Raw genomic sequence first — 16,617 nt, 5'->3', positions numbered from 1 at the left:
ACTTATCAGTACAAATAAACGCCTGCCAAGATTCAATAAAAAAATATATAACCCAAAGGCCTGGCACACAAAAACCTTTGTGTTCGACTTTTTCATGTTTAAGGATTTTGAAATGATTACATACATGCAGCTTCAGCTAAAGATATGTTTTGACTTGGGCACATAAAGCAGAGCTCCCTGATGTGTGGACATAAACACTTACGCAATATTTGTATATCTGTGTCATCAGTATTACTAATCTGTAACTAAAGCTGCCCCACTCGAGGGGCATACATCAAGTCTCCTGTGAGTATTTTTTAACAGCATTTAGATTACACATTTATCTGACGCTTTACTGACAGTCAGGTGTAAGATTTTAAAGTTACTTGTAGCATTTTGGAGTTATCAAAGGACAAAAGAGGATGGCTGTAGCTTGGAAATACAAGCAATTGGGTGATTGGAAGTTCAAATCTTGGATCAGACAGTCAATGTCTTTGGGCAAGACACTGTTAAGGTTCAAAGTTGAGGAAGGAGAGTACACACCACCCATGGTCCAGAGGATCTTTGGTCAAACAATGATTTTAATGAACACACGTGTGGGAAGACACTCTGTACGCAGACAGCCAGTAGTCCTCGACTTAATCAAAGCATGAACAGATATTTTATAGCATCAGGGTTTGATTTACTGACGCCCCTTCATGCGTCACAGATACATTTTATACATAGATCAGACTTTTAACCCAGAAGATCATCTTCTATTTTCATGGCTAGCCCTTCCTGTCTACCTTTCAGTTCTTGTCTTGTTCCTCTTTCTTGCCGAGACAACAAGGAACGGTTCCTCTTTTACCGAGACACTTTTGCAGTTACAACCAGACATGAGTAATCTCTCCTCTAAATAAATTTAACTCTATGTGTGTGTGTGTCACGACCTCACATGCTCTTTCTCAATTCACCTGTTGCACTTCTGACCTTTTACCAGACCAGAAGCTCACTGAGACTATGTGTATGTCTTCTACTAAATAAATGTTTTAACCAAGAACCTCTACTAAAACCTTAATATAAAATGATCTGATATATAAGTGTTTTGTAAGCATGTATTGCAATTCCTTCTATGTTCTAGTTTTCCCTCAGCATGGATCATCTAGACACTCTCACTAGATGAAGCTTAAGACCTTTAAAGAACCTGAACATCAACTCAAATAAGCACAGATATGCAATATGTATAAAATAGTTATAACTGCACCTGGAATACAAAGTTAATTTAATACCTGTGTGCATAAAACCTTAAAGCCTTCTTAAAGCTATCTGTTACATTGTTAAAGCCTCGTCTTAGCCTGCTGCTCAAAATAACTTCCTGCTTTCACTTCTGCATACAACTTCCTGTCAGCCTGCAACTCAGTCTTTCTGAAAGAGACACTGTTTAACCCCTGAATGCAATATAAACTCCAGATTATATTATTAATGCAATGGTAATGATGACAATTATTTAACAATAGCAGTAAAATAATTTCCCTGCTCCACAACACTTAACCCACATCGACTCCATTGTAGAATATGTTTGATGTGTAGGCCAGTTTGAGTAAAAGCGTCTGCTGAAATAGTGAACACTATTTAGTATTAAAATTCAAACCCTAGAAGTGATATCAAGAGGAGTTAAATTTGATATAAGCTGCAAAAAATTATATAGAGCTATGCAATAAAAAATTATTAAACTCGTAGGAGTCTCTGTGTCAGAAGAGAGTGAGAAAGTATTTTTTCTCACTTTGGTCACAGCGCAGCATTAACTCTGTTGATTTTAAGCTGTAAGTTTGTTTTCTGCTGAATCAGCGCGATAGATGTGCTCTTGGGCCAAAAGAGCTGGAAAAAAAAACTTGGTCCGTTTACCAGAGTAACCATGGCGCAGTCAAAATAAAAGGAGAGGTGAGGTTGGTTGAAACATTTTTTAATCCTTAATAACTGGGAGGATGTAAAAAGTAATTGAAACTGCAGCTTCTGCACATAAAGACTTCTGAAAACTCGCTGCTGCAGCGTGCATCACTAATTACAGCTGATTGTTTTCCTCATAGACATACGAATCAAGTAGGTGAACAGGGTGTGTTTATGAAAGGCGATGTCATCAGATATCAGGAGAAATTTGGGAGTATGGTGGCTCTGGGAGAACGCAGACACAGTCAGCTTCCCAATGAGAATTTTTATTAAATCTGAGCACAGATATGGAGATATTACTGTGCCGATATTACTGCACAGATATTACTTGTATGATGTTCGTACTCAGCAAAAGTGCTTTATCCGTACCAGGTTAAAGACCCACCTGTTCTCAGCTGCATTTGTTTAGTATTCAAGGGTCTGCACCTGCACAATTGATTTAGGCTTGTGCTGGGTAGATTTCATTTTAGCTTTCTTTGGGTCTCTGTTTGAGGGATCACTCCTTTCATTTTATTTTCTATCTTTTCTTTACTTTTAATGTTGTATGTAATTTCTTTTCATAATTTATGTAAAGCACTTTGAATTGTCTGTACACGAAAGGTGCTATAGAAATAAACTTGCCTTGCCTTCAGCACAGAATGTGTTTGCTCGAATACAGTATTTGAATGCTATTGGATGATGATCAGATGACGGAACAAGAACGCCGCTCTCGGGTGATTCTTAATTTGATACAATCACTGCTCGGCTATTTTCAACCACTCAAATGGCTGAAATCGTCTGCTGAAGCCGAACTTCAGGATTTTTCTGCAGTCTAGAAGTCCTGCAGCATGAGCCATGTAGTGATGTTTCCACGACAGCGTACGACTTGTTGTGCCAGTGGTTGCATTTTAGGGAAAGGACTAAGCTTTGATGTACGTCTTTTTAACTTCTTTTTAAATATCACAATTTTAAGCTGAAATAAACTGTACCTTTACATGCAATAAGGTAAGATGTATTACCCCCCAAAATACAATACCCCCTGGTAACACCATACAGTGCATAGTTTTTCAAACAGAAGCTCCACCAAAAATGTGCAGATCATTTTGCAAAGGCTCAAGACTGGCTCATGTTGCAAAACAAGGAACAGCATCTTCCCTGTCTACTAGAGCTTCAAATGAGAGGAGAAAAGTTTAAAGTCTGTGAAAATGTCAACAAATACCACAATTGTAAGCCCACAAATTGTACCATGTTTATCTTTACATTCTGGGAGATCAGAATTATTATTATTATTACCCCCCCCCCCCCCCCCCCCCCCCAAAAAAAAAATAACCCCCTTTAACATTTCTCTTACAGATTGTTGAACTTTTACTTTTTTATGTTTTTCATTATACTTTTGAATTTTACCTTCTTAATCTTGCATGACGAAATTCAATTTTCCAGACATACAGGAAGGGAGCAAAGTCACCCAGGGACAGAATCGAATGTAAATAGTTGCATCACAGCAGTTTGTAAAAAAAAAAAAAGAAAAAAAAAAAAAAAAAAAGCAGATCAAACAGTCGAGTGTTGTTTAAAACATCTGCCTCTCTGACTGTAGTCAGACCGCAGTCATGATAGTCTGGGCTGTCCTCTCTCTGGCTCTGTGTGGTGTTCTACCTACACTAACAGAGGTTGTCGACGACTTCAGAGACTGTTCAGGGTTCTTCTACAAAAGAAGCCAACCTCAAGGTTTTGATCAAAATGCCCATAAAATATGTCAAAAGTTTCATGATAGCTCGTACTTCGCTTCGCTGTATTCTACTGCCCACAGGATCCCACTCTACAGCGCCTACACCTTTAACTATGCGTGCAACAACGAGGAGGGACGGAAAACTGGGAACTGGTTCATTGAGCCGCAGGTAAACTGTTATTACTATCAGTTTATGGGAAACTTTGTTTGGTTTAAATTATCATTAGTAAGACTGTGCCTTCTCCTGTTAACAAGTTTATATTTTTGAGATATCCAGAAGATGAGCTGCAAATTGTTGGTTGCTTGAGTAATGGACTTTCTTTCAATGAACAAGCTTTGTTCATAAAGATGTACACGGAATAAATTTGATGGTAAAGTAAGTTATATTTAAGGAACTTTAGAAAAGGATTCAGGATCCATGCCACAGTAAAGAGGAGAGTTCATCCTGGTGCAACATGGCTCACCTATGCACCAGTCCGACTTCTAATAAGCCATGGTGGGTATCATCTGGATTGGTGTTGTATAAATGTAACAATAACAAGTTTTTCGTGTCCTAATTTATGTCTGGCCATACATTGTGTTTGTACTTCCAGACACATTTCACGAAGCAGAACGCAGTCTTCAGAAATATCTAAGTGAACACTGTGATACGTCTGACCTTCAGTCCGAAGCTGAAACTCAGACCAGTCATAAAAGAAAGCACAAGTAAAGCTGCTTTATAACTCAAAATGTTAGAAATATTCCAGTTTAGAAAATCAGCACTGCTCAGTGTTAGCCATTGTTAATCTTCAAAACTGACTAGGTTACTTTTAAACATATAACACTGTCAAAAGTGTTAATTTAACACTCAACAGTGTTGTATTTAACACTCAGAGGTGTGGACCCATATAGACCCATATCTCCAGTGTTAATTTAACACTGGAGATTTTGCTGTGCAGAAAACTCCAAAAAACATCATTTTGCGCAACACTCCCCTTTTAACTCAGTGAGAACTGTGAGGAAGTGGTATATAACTCCTGAAGTGGCTGCACATTTTATTGATGTTTTTAGACAAACTCCTGTTCAGATTTGACCTGCATCTTGTGATTTTATTACTGATGATTTTAATAATAGACTACAGTCTATTGCTCTACTGAAATTAAAAACATTAACATCTAAAATGAAGAAATGACAATATCAGAAGTTTAAAAAGAAATTACAGGAGAGCTGAGAGGAGATAGAGAAAAACAAAACCAATAATTCATCAGGACATTTTAAAGAACAACTCAAAATTTACAATAACTCAATTAAACGGGCAAGAACACTATATTTCTCAAACCTCATAACTGAAAATAAAAATAATCCAAAGTTTCTTTTCAAAACAATCACTCTTATAATAAATAAGGATTTCAACAAGTCCTCTGTGCCACTATCTAATGCTGCATGCGAGGACTTTGCAGACCACTTCATGAATAAAGTCAGTGCTACAAGATCCAAGCTTTTATCATTACATGATGTTAATCTCAATGGATCACCAGCATTGCTCTTACCTGAGGAAACACTAGAGAGTTTTGTCCTGGTTGATGCAAAGATGCTTGGTTGAGTTTTTCCCCAAGTAAACCCAACAACCTGCCTTTTAGATCCCATTCCCACTTCATTTTAAAAAAATATTTTATGGTTTCTTTTAGTCTGAGCTTTTAAATATAGTCAGTTACTCTCTTCAGATGGGTGTCTTCCATGCTGCCTGTAAAATGGCTGTGGTGAAGCCGCTTCTGAAGAAGAGTAATTTAGATACAAATGTTCTTGATAACCTGTATCCAACTTACCGTTTTTAAGTAAAATTATTGAGAAAATTGTTTTTATTCAACTGCAAGATTTTTTAAATTAGCAAAAGATTTTAAAAAAATTCAATCTGGTTTTAGGACAAAACCACAGCCCTGAGACGGCCCTTTTAAAGATTTTTAATGACTTAAGAAGTAACTTTGATAGACAGAAACTTTCTGTCCTGGTGCTACTGGATCTTAATGTTGCTTTTGATACAGTATACATCACCAGATTTTATTAGACAGACTCAGGAGTCTGGTGGGCCTCTCAGGAAATGTCGTTAAGACAGGTTTTTATCATCTCAAATATTGCCAAAATCCGCCCTTTCCTCTCTCTTACCAGCACAGAGGTGCTGATGCATGCCTGTATTTTCAGCTGGTTAGATTACTGTAATGCCCTGCTCTCTGGTTTACGTCAAAAATCTATTTGTAATCTTCAATTACTCCAAAACTCTGCGGCAAGAGTTCGGACAAGGACCAGGGGGTGGGAACACATTACACCGGTTTTAAAATTGCTGCATTGGCTCCCTGTGAATTTTAGTATTGATTTTAAGGTTGGCTTATTAGTTTTTAAATGTTCAAATGGTCTTGGGCCTTCTTACCTTAGTGATCTACTTTTAAAGTATGAGCCCTTGTGGACCCTGAGGTCCTCTGGCTTTTCAGATGTTCCCCAGGGTGAGGAACATGACTTACGGTAGGGCCTCGTTCCACCATTACGGTCCTCACCTGTGGAACAGCCTGCCGGAGAGCCTCAGGGCTGCAGAGACCGTAGAGGTTTTTAAGGGGGGGTTAAAGACCCACCTTTTTAATATGGTTTTTAGATTATTTTACCAGGATATTTATTCATTTATTTGGTTTTATTCCAGTGAACTCTGCTTTTAAATGATTTTACCTGGTTATTTATTCTTTTATTCGTTTTAAGTCCTGTGTTTCCCCATGGGGGTTCATCATGCCAGGGTTTAGCTGGCTTGGTCTGTTCTTATTGCCGCAGTGCTTGCCCTCACTGGCAAGCACTCAATGGCTGTGAGGCGGACCCTGGGCTGCCCTGGTCTGGGTGGGTGCTGTGGTGATGCCCCGGTGACTGAGCTGGCACCTGGTATGAATGAGTCCCCAATATACTGTTTCCTCACAGCAGAGGCAGGGTGGGTTTTTCACTTTTAACAATCGCGGTACTGTTTTTATTATCTTGTTCATTGTGTTTGGGATCGGGATGTGTGTGTATGTGAATGGGACGGGGGTGGAGGGTGGACCGGGAGGATTGAGGGGCTTATCATCATGTTTTTATGTATTTTATCTTGTTTATGTTTGAATTTATTTTAAATTGTAAAAAATAAAGTTTGAATTGAATTGAACTCATCTGTACATTTGCCTTTCCTTCAGCTCTCAAAGCACGAGATTCCTGCCTATTCAAACGAGGTTTACATGAAAAGCTACACTGCAAGAGAGTCACAAAATATCAAAGTCAAACAAGCTGTTAATGATGACTACTCGCACACTGGCTATGACCGAGGTCACCTGAACCCAAACAGCTACCAGTGTGGTCAAGGGCGCACCGCCACCTTCACCCTCACCAACAGTGCCCCCATGGATGCCTGCTTCAACCGGGTCCACTGGAAAGAATGGGAGGCTGCAGTGATTCGAATTTTAAAAGAGCAACACCCAGCAGGTACAGCTTACCTGGTGCCAGGGACTGCTTACCAGGTGACAGGTAAAGCTTACCTGGTGACAGGGACTGTACCCTCAGCACGCAACAGAATACCAATGCAGGGGAATTTTGATGATCGACCTGAAAGGGACTATGACAGGGTGACAGTCCCCACATATATCTGGACAGCAGTGTGTTACGATCATCCAGATGATGAAGAGGAGTCCTTCTCTTTTGGTTACATAGGAGTAAATAATCCTCATGGCATTATCAAAGTCGAATCAGTTCAAAAGCTGACAAGGCGCCTGTCTGACCTCTACGGCAGCACCAACTTAAACATTTTTGCTGATGACTGCTCTTTTCCAAATAGCAAAAAGCGTAAATCGGAGAAGCTGGCGAAGAAGCTACTTAGAACAGTTCAGCTGCCAATGGTAAACCGACTCAGCATGTCTCCAGATGCCGGGAATCTTCTTCACACCGCCTTGAGCCACTCCGATGATGAGGGACAGTTGTATCCTACAAAAAGAGTCAAGATCACAGACCTCAAAGTAGACTTCATTTACAACTCCGTACAAGCATGGATGACAGGTATGGAGGACATGAAATTTGCCAGTGGAGTTTCTTGCTCGCTTGATACTCCGAGTATCGTCGCAGATCATCCCCCAGCCGTGAGGGATGAGCTGCGACGCAAAAGACAAACATCCCAGGAGCTCTTCTGCAGACTTAGACCAGAGGTCCTAGATGACTGCTCAACCTCCTGCCTGTACATAGATCAAGCTAAAGACTACTATTGCTCCACCGGATACGTAACTGTACGATGCTCGCCAACATACTCAGACATAACAGTAAAAGGACAGAGATGTAACAGTGACCACACCTGTGGTCATCATGGGCGGGATTACTACTGGTGCAACACTGGGAACAGCTGGAATTACTGCAGCCCCCCACTGCCACTCGGAAAAACAAGTAAAGGGTTATACTGCAATTCCAAACGTAACTGTGCTCATTATGGTTCTCGAAACTTGTGGTGTGACATTGGTGACAGCTGGGATTACTGTACCAGATAATTTCTACACCTGACGACATTCACTTACAGTCAGATACCATGTTACCGTGTTGGCCATCAGCATCTGAAGGCCAACCCAATTTGAATTCAGTCATTTAACCTTGAAAATCATGATTGCAAGCAGGCTTATATAAAAATGCCAGATGTGTGAGAGCAAAACTCTTCAACAATCAATGTAAACTCTATGTTGAAATAAAAAGGAAATGAAGAAATGAATGAAAGAAAGCTGTTGTTTATGTTTTAATAAAACATGCACAAAGTTTGATAAATAGATTCATTGAGACAAAAAAAAGAACATCACTGGATGTATAACCTTCAATGGTTAAATAGAGAAAATATGCTTACCTGGAGTCAAAAGATCATTTCAATCTCAAACACAAGTCCTTATCAACAAATGACGGTGGGAAAACGAAAGGAGTAGGACAGGAGGAAACTTTTTTCCCACAACGTCATTTTTAAATCCTTTTTTCACCTAAGGTTATTAGTGAACACCAATCTGTGTGGGATAAATTTTACTTTGGTTGCAAGAAAAAAAAGTTCACTGGCCAATTTGGCAGGCAATTAATAATAGTTTGTTATGTCCCATATAATAGTCATCAGGCATATTGCTTCAGTTATATGAAGGTCTGAAAACGCCCCATGAACATATTCTATTCATTCATTGGTTGCTTTTCACTAGAGCATCCGTTTTACATTTTAGAACTCTGTATCTGGCGTAATAATCTCAGTGAAGAGGCAGAGAAATCTCAAATTGTTCTGAGATTTTCTTTCAGAAACTTTGATCCAGTTTAAGTATTTAAGCAGGTTAGAGTTTGGGTGAGTTTAAACTCAGATTTAGATGTCTTTAAAAATACAGTTTTGCAGAAGTTTTCAAGTTGTCGACAAAAATAGCAAACAGAAAATCAGTTGATCATTTTGTTTTTGATTAGTCATTAAGTGTTGAAATATTCAAGCAATTTTTTCAGCATAGTCAGAAACTAAATGAAAGTAAATTGGTCATTTTATAAGCATACCTTAAGGGGTGTTCAGATTGACTCAATTGCATTCCATTGCACTGCTTCCTCCTGTCCATTTCGCTGTGGCGTGAAACCTCGTTGTGAATAATTAAGAAACATTAGCAGCTTCTGTTGTCTTGGAAACACTGTGCCGCATGACTCTCACACTGCAACCACGGACAGAAACCCGACAAAACTCCCACCGTGCTTTCACCACACACACTACACTGTAAGGGAACATAATGGAATGGCAGAACACATCAATCTGAATGACCTTCACTGATGAATGTGCAGGCTGCCAGCGATTACTACTCCCTCTATCCCACGACCTCATCGCTGGCTTTCCTGCATGTATGGACCACAGCGAGATATGTCATCACTGCCACTTGACTAGATACAGAAGAAACTGGAAATTGGACTGAGAGAAGCATCTCCGTGGGAATCGCCCAAATTGGCTCTTTTAAGAGTCACTAAAAACCAATAAGAGCTTGTTCTGCCATGTATGAGGTTCACAAAAAACTTTTGTACTTGATTTTTTAAATATATTAAACGAACCAAAACAAACATGTATGAAAAAATTACAAAAATATGATATTCACAAATATGTTTTTATTTTGAATTTATGTAACATTTAAATTGAGAACACACCATAAGAGTACAAATAACTAATAAATATTTACAAATTGAGAATGAATATAACAATAACAGTCATCAAATATTTTTAACAATTACAAATATTTATAAGAATTGATAATCATGTATACGTCACAGAACCTATTCCATCGTCTTTTACAAGTTTCAACTGAAAAAAAAAGAACAGCTATCGTCTCCTGGAATAATAGGGTTAGGGTTTTTTAACTGAAACTGCCTCTTCTAAAGAAGAGACAGTGGTGCACGGTCCGTCCTATGTTTTGCTGCAGGGCTCTATGATTTACTTTACTTAGTTTTTGTTAAGATATTCTAACTTAATTTAGCTTTAGTTTCATCTGAGTTTAGTTTTAGTTTGGTTTTCCTTAGTTTAGTTTTAGTTTAGTTACATGCCTTCTTTACTTTACTCGTCCTTCTAATTGGTATTATAATTTGCTTTACTTAGTTTTTAGTGTTGCATTCTACATGCACCTTCTTTGGCTACGCGTTTCAACATATCTGTGTCTTCATCAGGCCCCAGTGCATGTCCCCTCTGTGTCTCTTTATCTTTGTTCCTGCTCCTTGTCTTTGTTTATTCAAGGTCTTAGTTTCTTGACTCTTTGTCTTTCTTTCTCTCTCCCAGTGTTTTCCCTTTATGCAACATTTAATTTTGATAGGCGCCCCCTTTGTACTTTCCGTAGTTCCTTGTTGAGTTTCTAATTTGTACTGTTCTTAGTTTAATCGTTGCCGGTCTTATATTTAGTTTTAGATGCGAATGAAAACCCTATCAGCTCCTGGCAGTGGCAGCAGGTGTCTCTCATTAGGTGCGGGACAAAAAGAGACGCTGCCTGTGTCAGTGAAGCTCCGTGTCAGCGACAGGTAAGGTGTTCTTCTGTTCGGTTCTGCAGTTTTGAAGGAGAGGGGAACTGTCCTGCACAGGCTTCCCTAGAATCAGGCACAGCTCAGGGGGTAACGGAGGCCCGCATCCCCCCAGAATCTGACACGGCTCAGAGGGTAACGGAGGCCCGCGTCCCCCCCCAGAGTCAGGCACGGCTCAGGAAGTAATGGCAGCCTAGGTCCCCCTGGAATCAGACATGGCTCCGGGGGTAACAGAGGCCATAGTACAGTGCTACCCAGTGTTGGTTCTAGGGAGATTGGAGCTGTCGGTGGAAGACGCAGGACAAGCTGCAGCCAGGGCGGACCTACCCCGAGTCAGAGCATCAAACCTCAAGGAAAGGTGGAAACATTTTCCCCGATCCATGGGTAAGCATGAGATTGTTATAGTCGCTCCTTTATGATTCTTGTTGCTTCAGGTGATAATGCTTTTCTTTTCTGGTCGTTCTTACAGATAAACACCTGGCTGACTACAAAGTGTTCCTGAGCGGAATTAATCCAACCAAGTTTAAAAAATATGCTGTACGCCCGAGGGTGTAAACTGTGAAGCGGTTCCTGTCCTTCATGGGACATCCAGCCTGTCAGACACATGACTGGCTCTTCCTTGACGATGTTCAACGAATATACAGGTAAATTATCATCGGCTGATGTGGATGTCAGCAAATGTGCTTTGCTGTGAGATTTCACTGATGTCAGCTGACTTTTATTCCAGGTGGGCATCAGACTTGACTGAGAAGTCCTTCAAGGTCTCCACAATCGTGTCCTATTCAAAACGAGTAAAACACTTTGTCACATACCAGTGATGGAATGTATCTCAGTACATTTACTGAAGCACAGTTTTAATGTACTTTACTGTGTCTTTACTGACACATTTCTACTACTTTTTACTTAGATGCTGTTATACTGTTCTTTTATCCTGTCTTCCTTTTCTCACCCCAACCGGTCGCAGCAGATGGCCCCGCCCCTCCCTGAGCCTGATTCTGCTGGAGATTTCTTCCTGTTAAAGGGGAGTTTTTCCTTCCCAATGTCGCCAAAGTGCTTCCTCATTGGGTGTCATATGTTTGCTGGGTTTTCTCTGTAGGGTCCATCTTACAACATAAAGCACCTTCAGGCAACTGTTGTTGTGATTTGGCGCTGTATAAATAAAATTAAATTGAAAATACAATTTTTAATGTACTTTGTACTCCATACCATTATTTAAAAATTTTAGCTACTTCTTCTTCTTCTTATTATTATTAAGTATTATTATATTTAACCCTGCCCATATAAGTAATGGAAAACACCTCCAGCTGAAACAATAAAGTGACACAATAACCGATCAGTAATTCTGATCCTCTAATATGATGAATGTGATTCAGCAGACTGAGTACTTTTACTTTAGGTACTTCATTTATATTCTGATGGTAAAACTTCTGGTTTTGAGGCTTTTACTTAAGAAAATGAATGAACAACAGGAACAGATCCACCACCATCTGCTGGATGAGGGGCATGCACTGAAAGTCCTGCCAGTTTTCTTCCTCTTATTTATTACTGAAAAATTCAGATTTCCTGTGGGAAACTTGTTCTTGATCCCTCTAAAACATCTTGTGTGAAAAAGAAAATTGTGTTAAATTACCTCAAAATATATTTCAAAACAGTATGGTGTGTTATTCCAGAGCAGGATTCAGAGGAAAGGAACTCAGTGTGTCAACTGTCTGACTGAGCACACGACGCTGTGGAGGAGAAACTCTGCAGGAGAAGCCGTCTGCAACGCCTGCGGACTCTACTACAGACTACACCGGGTACTACAAACTAAAATACTGCTCTGGCCACATGCTTTACTTCCTCTAGTAAGAGTAAAACAGCAAAGAAGGTGTTCCTTGTACTTTGAGGCTGAGTCTTTGTTAAATGTTTGCAGGTGAATCGCCCGCTGGCCTTGAAGAAAGATGGAATCCAAACCAGAAAACGGAAAGTGGTCACTAAGAATAAGAGGAAAACTGACCAATCAGAGACCAAGCTGCCCAATAAATAGTTTTAAAGGTTTTTGTGGATATCTTGTTGACTCCATTTACATATAGGGCATTTTCAGATACTTCCCTGCAGAGGTATGTGCCACCTGCCTAGACCTCTTGCCCCTCCTTTGACCCCGCCCCCATGTAAAACTTTCTAGATCTGCCACTGAATTTGATTTAAAACAGAAAAGAGCAGGATGGATGGCTGCAGTTGAAGTTACAGTGAAGGGCGCCCCCTGGTGACTGCTATGGTCTCTGCACCTTTCCCGTTAGTTTTCTCTTTGAGGTTGTCCTTATTAAATCCACAGGATGTTCTCTGGATGTTTTCAGGTCGAGTGACTGTGAAAGCGCCTGAAGTCACTGAGCCCACCTCAGAATCGACAACAAGACGAAGTCATCCTCTTTTCATCTTCGGCTTCATGATTTTTCTCCTGTAACTTCTTCCCCTTCTAATAGTGAAATGTTCCCGTGCCCCTGGCTGCAGCGCATGCTCAGTCAATTGCCTCAGTTCTCTTTCTGCTTGACTTTATCACTATTTGGAAGCGCATCTGTAACCGGAAGGTTGCCGGTTCGATCCCTGGGCTCTCTGTCCTGGTCGTTGTGTCCTTGGGCAGGACACTTTACCCTACCGCCTACTGGTGTTGGCCAGAGGGGCCGATGGCGCGATATGGCAGCCTCGCCTCTGTCAGTCTGCCCCAGGGCAGCTGTGGCTACAACCGTAGCTGCCTCCACCAGTGTGTGAATGTGAGAGTGAATGAATAGTGGAATTGTAAAGCGCTTTGGGTGCCTTGAAAAGTGCTATATAAATCCAATCCATTATTATTATTATTATAATTTACTAAATGACTGATTTCTTCCAGGACTGCGCATGCTTTGTGGCTGTGAGGAGCGCTTTATTGATGATGCCTTCAATGTATAATCGTAAACATTCCTCTCTGCGGACACAGGTCACATCCACACTGAGATTTACATTATTATTTTTTTTTTTTTTTAATTTTTTTAAAGTTATGAACCTTTAAAAATAACAAGTGTAAACACTGATCAGTCCATACATCCATACAGAGCATGTAACAGCAGGACACTGGTGGGTTTCTTGACATTCACTTATATTTCTGAGAGATTAAGCTTAAGACTGACTCAGCTGTCACAAAACCATTCGTTGTTTCACAGCCATAACTCTGTCCTAGATGACTCCCTAGTGTTTCCTTGTTTTCTCTTCCCAGTGTTCCCAGTGCTATCATATTTACATTCCTCAGCCTACACGCTTTGCGCCACCTTCCACCATGTTAACTGTGTGTAGTACAGCACCACTTGCATAAAGTTGGGACCCTGCGCTAAAGAGAACACAAGGATCTCTCATAAACCCAACTTTAATTTATAACAGAACATGGAAACGTTAAAAGAACAAAACAAAACATGCAATCAGATCAAAACATCTGAAATAGCACCACTTTAAGAAAAACACGAGTTCATTTAGAATGAAAGCATGTTAAAGTTAAAATGAACTGAGGTTCACAAATCTGCAAAAAACTGTGTTTCAGAATAATGCTCCTCAACATAAAATATCTCATCATCTGCAGTACATAACATCATCACACAACAATCTGAAGAAATCTCTGAAAAAAGCTGAAAATGAATATTGGGCCTACTGTGATCTTTGGGCCCTTCAGGAGGCACAGCATTAAAAACAGGCATGATTCTGTCACGGAAATCCATGCATGGATTCGGGAACACTTCCAGAATTCCCTGTCTGTCACAGTTCACTGTGCCATCTGAAAATGCAGGTTAAAACTTTAACATACAAACAAGAAGCCACGTGAACATGATCCAGAAAACCTCCTGCCTTCTCTGAGCCAAAGCTAATTTAAAATGGCCTGAGATAAAGTGGAAAACATGGATCCTGAGTCGTCTGGAATAAAGACAAGAGGGACCATTCTGGCTTGTTATCAGTGCTGCATCTCTGATGGTAATGGGGTGCAATAGTGCCAATGAAATTGGGAGCTGGCACATTTGGAAAGTATCCATCAATGCTGAAAAGTATATACAGGTTTTAGAGGAACATATACTGCCATCTTTTTCAGGGAAGGCTTTGCATGTTTCAGCAAGACAATACTGCATACTGGATCTACAACAGCATCATGGCTTCATAGCAGAAGAGTTGTGGTGCTGAACTGGCCTGCCTGCAGATCAGACCTTTCACCATATGAGAGCATTTGAAGCATCATGAAATGAAAAACAACAAAGAGGATCCAGGACTGTGGACTCCCATCATTCTTATATCACATTATTTTATTTACCTGATAAATCTCCCCACCTTTAATATAAAACCTGTTGAATGCAGCTTTTGTATAAATAGTTAAAAATTGTAAATTCTATTTATGTATAAAATATATTTTTACATAATGTGTTTAAAGCTGCTCAGTTTAAGAATGTTCTGGACGAAAAGTTACACGAGCTCCATCAGAAACTTCAAAATCGTACAGACCTAGAGCCTGGTTGGTGACTCCACCACAACCACTGGGGACAAATGTTGATCCCTCGACCGGTTGGCGAGTGGCCGCTGGAAGCTGCTTTTTGTTTTTAGGTGAAACCAGTCGTCTGCTGTGCTTCACTAAAAACCTTCTTGTGATTGCTCTGGTTGCAAGCAGATTGCTGCAGTTGTCATAGTTTGCGTGGAAGATGTTGCCAACTAGTCACCGAGCAGTATTGAAGCAGTGAAAAGGGCAAACAAATCAGAAACACACTACAGCATGGATGCATGACTTTAACTTCCCAAAACATAAAACTTTTTTGAAACTCCTGTGACGAAACTCCTGGAGTTTCTTTTGTTAAGATGCTTGTTTGGAAATCCCGTGTTTATGACTCGTTCAGCTTCAAAAGCAGCAGCTCAGTGTTCATATATGTATTTAAACCATCTGTGGAATTTTAAAAGCATATTTCAGGCATCTTACCAAAGAGTTTTCCATGTTTATAGACTAATTCCTGCAGCACTTAGATAAACAGGATTTCTGTCGATCCTCGGTGCTCTTCAGCAGCTTTAATGTCAGAACATTTCTACCTCGATGTGTTTGGAACAGACCAGATCTCAGTTTGGTTCATCATTTTGTTTAGATAATACTGATTTCCTTCCTTTTTGCTCTTTCTACTCTGCAGAGCAGTTATATATTCTTCTGCAAAAACCTGAAAAACATTTGAGCTGTAAACATTTTATTTTCATTTAAAGCAGGAAGAAAGCAGGAATGTCAAAAGTGTTTGGACAGTGAATGTTCTGGTGTCAGAAAGTCCTGTTGCACCATGTAAATAAAGTTCAGTGAAGAAATATCTTTATCTGTCACAGTGAGTTTAAAGAGTTTCTGGAGAATTTGTGCTTTTAAAAACAAATGTAAAAGTTTTGATATAAAGAGTTTTATCAATGGTGCTGTATGGTGTGGTGTCATCTACTATCTTTCAGTACGCAAGCTGCCTGTTCACAGTTTAAAAAGTTATTTACATTCACACAGAGAAACTGTTTTTCAGAATTTTGTTCTGGAGTTTAAATTAAGCTTTCATAAAAATCAAAGCCTCGAAGGATCATTAGGCAGGAGGTGCTGCTATGGACAATTAATTTCACCAGGCAGGAACAAACTAGTCCAGTGCACATGCTCAGTAGGAATCTGTCCCTGTCTTTGTAAAAAGAGCAAGACTTCAAGATTTACAAGTCTTCGTAATTAATCCCTCCACTTGATTTCTGTCATGTCTTATATCAGTGTCCACCATTCTTGGTTCAATCTTAACATTTCAATTGCTTATTTAAATAAATATGACTTTTAATTAATCGATGTTAAAAGAGTTTTAGGATCCAAATATACTCTAAATCTAAAGTAAGAGAATTCATGATAATAGTGGATCATCATAATAAACAACTATAAACGACTCCTACATCTGGTACTATACGTGCTCTCATCCACTAGAGGGAACTTGAGGGCAGAAGAAAATTAAGCAAACATG

The 16,617-nt window shown here is 39.7% G+C and overlaps 1 protein-coding gene across 1 annotated transcript; it reads left to right on the top strand.

Moving 5' to 3' along the window:
- Nucleotides 1–3,466: 3,466 nt before the first annotated feature.
- On the top strand, nucleotides 3,467–8,349 carry LOC112431441 (uncharacterized). The gene is made up of 2 exons (XM_076878394.1): nucleotides 3,467–3,779; nucleotides 6,793–8,349. The coding sequence occupies exons 1-2, from the start codon at nucleotides 3,492–3,494 to the stop codon at nucleotides 8,122–8,124; spliced, it is 1,620 nt and encodes a 539-aa protein (XP_076734509.1). The 5' UTR covers nucleotides 3,467–3,491; the 3' UTR covers nucleotides 8,125–8,349.
- The last annotated feature ends 8,268 nt before the right edge of the window (nucleotides 8,350–16,617 follow it).

The sequence above is a fragment of the Maylandia zebra genome, linkage group LG20 (genome assembly GCF_041146795.1).
Source record: "Maylandia zebra isolate NMK-2024a linkage group LG20, Mzebra_GT3a, whole genome shotgun sequence".
NCBI classification, from domain to species: domain Eukaryota; kingdom Metazoa; phylum Chordata; class Actinopteri; order Cichliformes; family Cichlidae; genus Maylandia; species Maylandia zebra.
This window is presented reverse-complemented; position numbering and strand designations above follow the sequence as displayed.

Excerpts from the sequence above, each read along its gene's own strand:
- LOC112431441 (XM_076878394.1), top strand. The coding sequence starts at position 3,492 with ATGATAGTCTGGGCTGTCCTCTCTCTGGCTCTGTGTGGTGTTCTACCT. Across the intron at positions 3,780-6,792 it reads ACTGGTTCATTGAGCCGCAG|CTCTCAAAGCACGAGATTCC; the intron begins GTAAACTGTTAT and ends CCTTTCCTTCAG.